This window comes from Austrofundulus limnaeus, unplaced genomic scaffold (genome assembly GCF_001266775.1).
Source record: "Austrofundulus limnaeus strain Quisiro unplaced genomic scaffold, Austrofundulus_limnaeus-1.0 Scaffold179, whole genome shotgun sequence".
NCBI classification, from domain to species: Eukaryota; Metazoa; Chordata; class Actinopteri; order Cyprinodontiformes; family Rivulidae; genus Austrofundulus; species Austrofundulus limnaeus.
The window spans coordinates 828,399-838,812 of record NW_013952581.1 but is presented as its reverse complement, the minus strand read 5'-3'; the positions used below and the strand labels follow the sequence as shown (position 1 = coordinate 838,812).

General features: G+C 46.0%; 1 protein-coding gene across 2 annotated transcripts in view; it reads left to right on the top strand.

Moving 5' to 3' along the window:
• mei4 (meiosis-specific, MEI4 homolog (S. cerevisiae)) overlaps positions 1–10,414 on the top strand; it is a 70,664-nt gene that overhangs the window by 17,639 nt on the left and 42,611 nt on the right. For both annotated transcript variants that reach the window (XM_014017950.1, XM_014017949.1), the window contains exon 4: positions 7,972–8,097. In XM_014017950.1, the coding sequence (XP_013873404.1) occupies positions 7,972–8,097 (126 nt within the window). The remainder of the gene's footprint in view (positions 1–7,971; positions 8,098–10,414) is intronic.

Sequence of the window (10,414 nt, the reverse complement as noted above, 5' to 3'; positions counted from 1 at the left end):
CGTGAAGCACCTCATTTGGATTTAAAGAGACAGCCTCAAATTGAGTTGATCTGAGAAGCAGCTCAGGAAAGAAGCGGGACTTGTAGAGTTACAATTAGGAGGAATTCAAACAAAGCATTGCAGTTCCACTTTCTATAGACGCAAACTGAAGGATTTAAATGTGAAAAAAGAACTTCAGAATCATTTCAGTCTTTAAGTCATTGAATTAACTTGTCTTTAATGTTTTATTTGGTTTGAACCTGGGATTTCTAACTTCCTGCAGCAGCATCTGATATCAGGCTTGGCTGTATGTTTGTGATAATTTTTTGACCGCAGAGATTTATGTTCTTCCACAAACTCAGCATTTGTTTTGTTGCTGATAACCTTTTCTTAACATCCTCCTTAAATCCACATCATTTAGTGCTTCCTCAGTCAGTTTGTCACGGCCAACTTTCAGGGTGAACTCCTGATATCTTTTCACTGAGAGAGCTCTCAGTGGCTCTGCCAGTCAGCCTGATTGTTTAAGACGTTTCAGTGATGATGAGGAGGGTCAGAGATGAAGGCCGGGGGTAATTAGGATTCTAAACGCAGCTCCTGGAACCATCAGACTGAAAATCACCACACGACTGAAACGATGTGACATGAGGCTAATTTATCAAACACGCTGTTCAGAACCAGTTTAATGTTGTAACAGGATACGGTACTGATGAATCACTGAATGATTCACCCACCGCCAATTTCCCAGCATGCACTGCTGCAGGATCCTACAGAGACCATGTTATAAACAGGTTGTTGTTTTTATTTACTGGTTATGGACTTGATCTGGGTCATTAAGTTTCAAAGTCTTTCCACTGGGTGGTTCCGTCCACTTCCAGTTCAGTTCTTAGAAACTACCTGGAGCGGAGCTGAAGCTCTTACATCAGCAGACTCCATTGTTAAAACTTTAAAACCACAGGTTTGTTTGTATTTACTTAAAAATAATAATATTGTTGTCGTTTTGGTCAAACCTTGTAAACAACATTCTACAGGATCTGTTGAGGATGACTCTCAGCTACTGTCATGACAAGTTTTAGCTCAGTATTCATACTGAGCTATAAGTATTTTTGACTGATTTAGACATTTTTGTGAGAGTCTGTTGTGTCTGTCGGTTATCTTCTTCAAAAAGTTCATTAGCTATTGATGTCTACTGATTTCTGACAGTTTTATTAAAGCTGTAATATTTACATTTAAATGTAAACCTTCCAGGTCCAGTTAGGTTTAAATATAATCCTGCTTTTGTTTCAGTAAATAGTCATAACAAGGCTTTTGGTTCATTTCAATTTACAGTATAGTCACAGTCTTGAATCCCAGCTGAGAAACATAGTCCCTCCTTCGTGTCCTACGTCTTCCTCTGTGTCTCCTCCCAGTGGGATGTGCCTGGAACACCTCACTAAGAGAGGCGTCCAGGAGTCATCCTAACCAGATGCCTCCTCTCGATGTGGAGGAGCAGCAGCTCTACTCTGAGTCCCTCCCAGATGACAGAGCTTCTCAACCTATCTTTGAGAGCCCTGACACCCTGCAGAGGAAACTCGTTTTGTCCGCTTGTATCCGCAGTCTCGTACTTCCGGTCACTGCCCAAAGCTCGTGACCATAGATGAGGGTTGGAACATAGACCGACCAGTAAATCCAGAGCTTCACATTTTGGAAACCTTGGTGGAGTAAAACTCTCACTGGAAACTAGCCCCACTTATGCTGCGTTCACACCGAACGCGATTTCAGCTTCAAAATCGCAGCCAACGCTGAAGTTTGAAGCTTGTGCACTTTGAGGTCAGACGCAGGACAGCTGTTGAAGCGCTGCACGGCAGAGCCTCCCCGCCCCTCCCTCCTCTGTCGGGCTCTGTTTAATGTCGGACCAGGAAGTGGCTTTGCTTTATTTACAGAGAGCAAGAGCATGTCACGTTCATCAGTTAATTAATTCATAATTAATTCACCAGATAATTCAGAGTAGAGGCTCACAGCTCGCTTTCAGGACTATTTTTCCAGTCTGATGAGTCGCTGCCACGCATTGCTGCGGATCAGGACACCGACTGCAGGCACTCAGTTCAGCTAAAGAGCTCCACTCTGCCTGTTTCAGGTTAGTGGACATCATTCAGTAAACTGTCCCGTCGGGAAATATGTTGCTACGTCACACAGTGGAGTCTCTCTGATTGGTTGATGCGGCGCGTCGAGCTGCAAAAGTTCAGATTTTCTAACTTCAGCGATTTGCGCCTCAGTGCGTCGAACGCTCAGATCGTTCAAATCGTTCAAATTGCGCTGCTCTAATCGCGCTTGAGGCGCCGCAGAACTTCCCGACGTTGCTTGAAGCGTATCCACCATAGACTTTGCATGTAAACCTGCTGCTCCTGACGCTGAAATCGCGTTCGGTGTGAACGCACCATTTCTGTCGGCAGTGCGGACCAGGCTCTGACACTGGTCGTTCATGGACCTAACAGCCCGTGTCAAAGGGCCTGGTACCCATACTCCAGAAGAACCTCCCACAGGAGTCCCAGAGGGACACGGTCGAACGCCTTCTCCAATTCCACAAAACACCTATAGATTGGTTGAATGAAATCCCATGCACCCTAAAGGACCCGGCTGAGGGTGTAGAGCTGGTTCACAACCAGAATGAAAACCACACTGCTCTTCCTGAATCAAAGATTTGACTGTCCGACGGACCCTCCTCTCCAGGACCCCTGAATAGACCTTGCCAGGGAGGCTAAGTGTGATCCCCCTATAGTTGGAACACACTCTGCTGTCCCCCTTTTTAAATAGGGGGACCACCCTATTGCCAATCCCCGGTGCCTTGCCACCAAGGTGCTTTTCAACCACCTCGGTGACCTCTGCACCAGAGATTGGAGAGTCTGACCTAGGGTCCCCAGGCTCTGCTTTTTCATGGGAAGACATGCTGGTGAGATTATGGAGGTCTTCAAAGTATTCTGGCCACCGACCCACAACGTCCCAAGTTGAGGTCAGCAGTGCACCATCCCCACCGTAAACTATGTTGATAGTGAACACCCCCCACCCACCCCACCCCCGAGATGGTGAACCACAATCGTCTCGAAGCGGAATGAAAGTCTTTTTCAAGGCCTCTTCGCACTCCTCCCACGCCTGATTTTTTTTGACTCGGCGACTACCCGAGCCGCAATCCGCTTGGATTGCCAGTACCTATCAGCTCCTTCCGGAGTCCCACATGCCAAAAAGACCCACTAGGCCTCCTCCTTCAGCCTGACAGCATCCCTCACCGCCGGTGTCCACCAGCGGGTTTGAAGGTTGCCTCCACGACAGACACCAACAATCTTGCGGAAACAGCTTAGGTAAGCCACCTTGACAATGGAGACACAGAACATGGTCCACTCGGAGTCAGTGTCTGGATGTGTGAGTTGAAGCTCCATCTGACGGGAGACTCCGCAAGACGTTCCCAGCAGACCCTCACTATACGTTTGGGTCTGCCAGGTCTGACCGGCATCCTCCCCCACCATCGGAGCCAACTCACCACCAGGTAGTGGTCAGTTGACAGCTTTGCCCCTCTCTTCACCCGAGTTTCTAAGACATGTAGCCGCAGATCAGATGAGATGACAACAAAGTTGATCATCGAACTGCAGCCTAGAGTGTCCTGGTGCCAAGAGCAGAAACGGACACCCTTATGTTTGAACATGGTGTTCATTATGGACAATCCATGACAAGCACAGAAGTCCAATAACAAAACACAGCTTTGGTTCAGATCAGGGGGACTGCTCTGCACGGCGCCTCTTAGCATGGGCAACTCCAGAGTGGAAGCGTGTCCAACCCCTCTCGAGGAGACTGGTTCCAGAGCCAGAACGGTGCGTGAAGGTGAATCCGACTATATCTAGTTGGAACTTCTCAACCTCACACACCAGCTCAGGCTCCTTCCCCACCAGAGAGGTGATATTCCACGTCCCTAGAGTCAGCTTCTGTAGCCGAGGATCAGACCGCCAGGGTCCCCGCCTTCGACCACTGCCCTTTACACATTGCACCCAACCTGTATGGCCCCTCCCACAGGTGGTGAGCCCATGGGAAGAGGGACCCACATCTCCTTTTCAGGCTCTGCCCAGCTGGACTCCATGGGGGAAAGCCCGGCCACCAGGCGCTTGCCAACATGCCCCACCTCCAGGCCTGGCTCCAGAGTGGGTCCCTGGTGACCCGCTTCTGGGCGAGGGAACATTGAATTCATCGTTGAAGCTCGTCATGTGGGGTCTTTTGGACTGTACATTGTCTGATCCCTCACCTAGGACCGGTTTGCCTTGGGTGACCCTACCGGGGGCATGAAGTCCCTGACAACATAGCTCCTAGGATCATTGGGACACTCAAACCTGTCCACCATGATAAGGTGCTTCTGTTTCAGTAAATAGTCATAGCCCTGTTTTTTTTTTCAGTTGATAGTCAGAGCCTTGTTTTTGTTTGTTGTGAAAAGCATCAAGCACAAACTTTATGTGAAGCTGGTGTGTGTTTGTCTGTTCTCCATCCTGTCTTTTAAGAGGGTGGAGTGACTTCAGTTCTGGTAAATTATTAAGTTAAAGTAATCCATGAAGGTGCTGATCAGAGGTTGTGTGTTCTCCTAGCTGCACTACTTTAATCTTCTTTATGTGACGCACCATTTTTCCCACAAAGGAAGAGGAAAGAGAGTGACTGTTATGGTCTGAATGAATCATGGCCGGTGGAAATGAGGTTCTGCAGAAGTGCAGATGGTTTCAGACTTAAAGATAAGGCTTCGGCAGCCAAGCATCGCTCTGTTTGTTTAACCTAAAATCATCTTAAAACATTTATTTTTCTCTGGTTCAAAACCAAAGAAGAAAATCTTCACCTGTGAGCTGCAACAACTGGACACATCAACTTCAAGGACTTTAACTTTGAACTAATTATAGATAAAAGACATGATTTGAAATTGTTATTTAAAAGATTCAAAATGTTGAGTAGAAGAAAGTGTTATTGATCTTCACTGATTCCATGGCTGCAATGCAGAAGTCAGAGTTTGTCAATAATTTATGTCTTTATGAAAAGTTTAATTTATTCATAAATAACCTGCAGCCATGCAGAATAAATAAACTGTTTCAGATTAATTCTGAGGTCAGGTTTCTTCAGCTGTCAGACACTTCCTGACTGAATGAGGACAATTGGTTTGAAATATTCTCCACATCTTTGCAAAGACGGCTAGAATCTGCAGAGTCACTGTTTGTCTGTCATGAGGCAGAAAGTTCCGCTGAGCAGCTTTGAGTTTTTCTAGTGTTGATGCAGGAGATCTGATAATCACTGTTAACTTTTATAGACATTGCCTCTGGAAGGGTGGAGCTTGAAGTGTCTGTAGTTTACCCCAGAGGAGGTCCTACCTCCTTCTCTTCCTGGAGGAGTCGTTACACTGTTCCAGGAAAGAGACTGGCCCAGAAGAAGAGTCCAGATGATGTCTTAGAACTCTGGATCCCAGGTGGAAGCAGACAAAGTTGCTCTGCTGCTGACATACTGTATTTCATGCAATAACTTTTCAGAGAGCGTGATGTCACGCTGCAGCTGCCTCGTCTCCTGCCTCCGTCAAGAACTTTTATTACTTTCTTATTGAATCCAGCTCTGCTGCTGTGTTGAACCTAAAACAGCACTGAAGTACACAAACTGCTGCTGGATTAATCTGACCAGAAGTTCTCTCAGAACTCTGTCTTTGGGATGAAAACTTAAAGCTTGTTCTTGTAAACCTGAAAGAAGCAGAACCATGTCAGAACCTCCTGAGCTGCACACAAGAGAAGTGTTGAAAACTTTTACACACACGAGTTAGGTTCGTCATGTATGATCTCTGTGATCTCTCTGCAGACAAACCTCATCTGGACCTGAGAGACCTGGTCCTGTAAGTCCAGACTACAGACAGTAAACCAACTAAAACTCTTTTATTTTACCTACAATAATATTTTGATGTCATTAAAGATAGTTTTAACTGAAACACTTTCAGCTTGTTCAGTGTAGTCAAACTTCATTCAGTTCTTGGATTTTTTTCCTGTTGATCCGTTGGGTTTTTATTAATCCAACTTATATTTTAGTTTAAAAATGCGGTGAAAATCTTAAATTTTCCCCTGAAATAAAGAAAGAAGTCAGCCTTGAACGTTTTGGTTCAGATGTTATTAAAAAGAATTAATTTCATTTGTGATGGCCCTGTGATGAACTTGTGACCTGTCCAGGGTGTACCCCGCCTCTCGCACTGTGACTACTGGATATGGGCACCAGTGACCCCCGTGACCCTGAAAGGAATTAGTAGGTACAGATAATGGATGGATAATTTTATTTGTCTTGATAATTTATTCATGTAACAGCTGAATCTGGTAGTAATAAACTAGTCAGATTTTCAGGGTTTCTGGGTTGTAAAGGTTTAGACTTCGTTTAAACGCGTCTCTAAAGGTTTTAAATGAAATGATAATGTCCATGTCATAATTACTGCAGACATTTTGACAGGTCGTCCTTGTAGGAGTCGGGGCTGCAGGGGAATCAGCAGCTCAGGCATTACCAAGCAAATTGAATTTCAGCTCCTTCATTTTACTCTTTCTCCCAACGTTCCTCATAGAGAACATCCAGACATGCCTCTCTGAATCCGCTTCAAACTGCTGGAACAATTTTTTCTGTTCCAAGGTTAAATAAGAGCAGCAGTGCTGGAGTTGAACTGAGCAGCTCTCTGGAATAAGAGTGTGTGGAGCTTTTCTGAGCCCAACATGTCACAACTGGCTTGAATCATCATGTTGTGATGTTTCATTAGAGGACATGCATTCAGGCTCTTTTTCACATGTTGACCTCACTTCTTAATGAACGTCTGTGAGCTGATCTAAATACAGCAGAACTTCAGAACTGAAGCTTTCTTTGGCCTCATCTTTGTACAGCAGGCTCAGAGTAACAGAAATACAACATATTTTATATGATACTTCACATCTTCTAGCTTTAGATGTTCCTCTGTTTGAACTGAAGTCCTTCACACACTGACTTGAGTGTTTATGTAGTTCTGATCAGGTTCTGAAAGGTGATGGGATTTGTTTCTGCCATCACGGTTTGAACTTATAAGGCTGATGAGGCTGATGCATCAGATTGGGCTCATGGGTCTGACGGGCTCATGGGTCAGACAGGTTAATGGAGCTCATGGGTCAGATGGGGCTCATGGTTCAGATGGGGCTGATGGGGCTCATGGGTCAGATGGGCTGATGGGGCTCATGGGTCAGATGGGGCTCATGGGTCAGATGGGNATGGGTCAGATGGGCTGATGGGGCTCATGGGTCAGATGGGGCTCATGGGTCAGATGGGGCTGATGGGGTTCATGGGTCTGACGGGCTGATGGGGCTCATGGGTCAGATGGGCTGATGGGGCTCATGGGTCAGATGGGGCTCATGGGTCAGATGGGCTGATGGGGCTCATGGGTCAGACTGGCTGATGGTAAATGATAAATGGACTGAACTTATAGAGCACTTTATCAAGTCCCTCTGGACCCCAAAGTGCTTTACACTTACAGACATTCACCCATTCACACACTGATGATGGCAAACTACATTGTAGCCACAGCTGCCCTGGGGCACACTGACAGAGGTGAGGCTGCTATGCACCGGCGCCACCGGACCCTCTGACCACCATCAGTAGGCAAGGCGGGTGAAGTGTCTTACCCAAGGACACAATGACTGAAACGGCTGATGGGGCTCATGGGTCAGATGGGGCTGATGGGGCTCATGGGTCTGACGGGCTGATGGGGCTCATGGGTCAGATGGGGCTGATGGGGCTCATGTTTCAGGCAGGCTGATGGGGCTCATGGGTCAGATGGGGCTGATGGGGCTCANGCTCATGGGTCAGATGGGGCTGATGGGGCTCATGTTTCAGGCAGGCTGATGGGGCTCATGGGTCAGATGGGGCTGATGGGGCTCATGTTTCAGGCGGGCTGATGGGGCTGACAGGTCAGAGGGTTGGTGTCAGTTAACCCTCTCTGTTTTTCTTCTCTTGGTCCAGGCTGCAGGGAGGATGGTGGAGTACCTGGTTGCTCTTGGGAGCAGCAGAATATTAAAGTCTTTTGTGATCCGTCACATCGTCTCAGAGATCAGCAGTGTGGCAGATCAGCTCTTGCAGGCCTCCCAGGTAAAAACCTCTCCATTTTTGTTCTGAATGTCTGTTTTTGATTTCTGGCTCCTGAACAGTTGGTGCCTTTGTTGCCTGCTTCTTTTGTGGCGTCTGATAAGCTGCACCTTGCCTCTGCGGTGCTCCAAAAACACTTTTTCTGATGGTCCTTTTGAAATATTTTGACTTTATAATTTTGTCTCTCACACTGCCCGGCTTTGTTTCTGTTTTTTTTTTTGTCTTTGTCCCCCGCAGACAGCATTTCTGTGTCTCAAATATTTTCATCTGACCTGCTGGCTCCTGAAGAGCCCCCTTTGTGTTTGGCTTCAGGTGCAAACTGTTTGCCCTTTAGACTTTTTGCCCCGGTCACTTCTGAACCACAGTAATCAATAGTGCTTCCCACCGCTTCTCCTTCCTGCCGTTTATTCAAACGTCTCCTGGTAACTTCAGTCGCTCCTTGAGTCATAGGCCAGCCAGGCGCTGTTTTTGTCCAATCTGCTTCCTGTGAAAGGCAGAGCTAAGTGTCAGAGCTGCGGGGGTCCTTCCAAATGGAAATGTGTTAAAAACAAAAAGGGTACAGGTGATATTTTACCCCTTCACCTTTCACGCTGGGCCTGCCTCCCACTCTGACAGGTGGCTCAGTCTGAGCCTCGTGTTCCTGCTCCTGCAGAAACACTCCAGTCAAGCTGCTCCAAGACTCTTTGCTTCTACAGTCAGGAGAATCAACCCACCCCGAAGCCATTAGTGTGGAATAATCCACATGGCAGAATATTCTGGGCTGCTGGAGCTGTTTTATCTTCTGCAGCAGCAGAAACTGAAGGAGTCGATGTTCTGCGATAATAAAATCTCTAGTGTTGTGTTCAGGAGTGAGCTGGCATTTAGCTCAAGTTTCTGAAGTTAGAATGTCAGCTGAACTCCTGATTAAACTGAAAACCAGCACAGAGACCTCAAACACTGTAAAACTGAAGAACTGAACTGCTTCACCTCTGTTTCGGTTCACATTAGAGCTGTGCCTCACCATTATTGTTTCTCTTATGACCCTTTTCCACTAGTGCCTCTCCAGCACAGTTTGACTTGGATCAGCTTTGTTCAGCACTTTATGGGTAATTTTTTTTCATTACACTTCAGGAGCAGCTCTAGTAGGTGGGTTCATTGTAAGGTTGGGTAGTCCTCTCCCATGCTAACAACAGCATATCTATGCTAGTCGCTAGTGTCTTCAGTGCTAATGCCAGCTTATGCTTGCGACTAGCCTCTCTGATGCTAACCCCAGCTTATACCTGTGTTTACATGCACAAAATTTTTTGATAGGATTGAAACGTATTCGGATTAAATAATCCAAATGTCCTATTTACATGGACACAATCCGATCATGAAAAGTGTTTACATGCACAGGACTTTTATTCAGAATGAAAGTCCGGACATGCGCAGTGTTCTAAACTCTACTTCTGTGTTACAACTGTAAATAAAGCTCTGCTGTGCGCTCAGGAGGGACCCATGTCAGCTTTTAATAACGGTAGAGACGTCGTTACTCCTCGGTTGAGCTGCAGATGAAGCAATACGTGTTTTTTTTTTGCGAAGCAACATCTGCTGTTTGTCTCCTTTTTCAACTGTTAAGAGAGCGCCAACTTCCTCTAAAGAGCAGAACCGGATGAATGAAAGTCAGAAGACATGCGCACACAGGTCAGTTTTCTACATTCAGAAAAAGATGGTCCGATTAAGTGTTTACATGCACGTCATTCAGATCATCAATCGGCATAACCCACCCCTTTCATTCGGATTAAAAATTCATTCGGATCAAGCTCAATTGGATCAGAATAATCCAAATGGGCTGTTTACATGACGCGTTTTTATTCCGAACGGCCATTTAATCTGATTACTTATGTCCATGTAAACGTAGCTCATGTTAGTCACTAGCCTCTCCAATGCTAAAACCAGCTTATCCATGCTAGTTGCTAGCCTCTTTGATGCTAACACAAATGAATAGTCTCCTTCTCATTTGCCAGTTCCAGCCTCTCAGTTAGCAGGACCAGCTGCTCAGTTAGTGGTGCTGGCCTATCATAAATCAGATCAATAACTGGCTTAGGAATAGATATAGACCCCTGCTACAAGGATTTAGCAACCACTGGTTGAGAATAGTCCTTTTTTTGCCCCTCATACCACACCATAGTTTAGCTCCTGTACACACCACACCTGCTCACACCTGACAGTGTCTCGCTGTTATCCAGTCTCATAATCAGTTCTCAAAGCAAATTAAAATACTAACCTTAAAGGTGCAGTATGTAACTTTTCTAAAAATGTATTTTTTACATATTTTTTCATTCTGTCACTATCTCCTGAC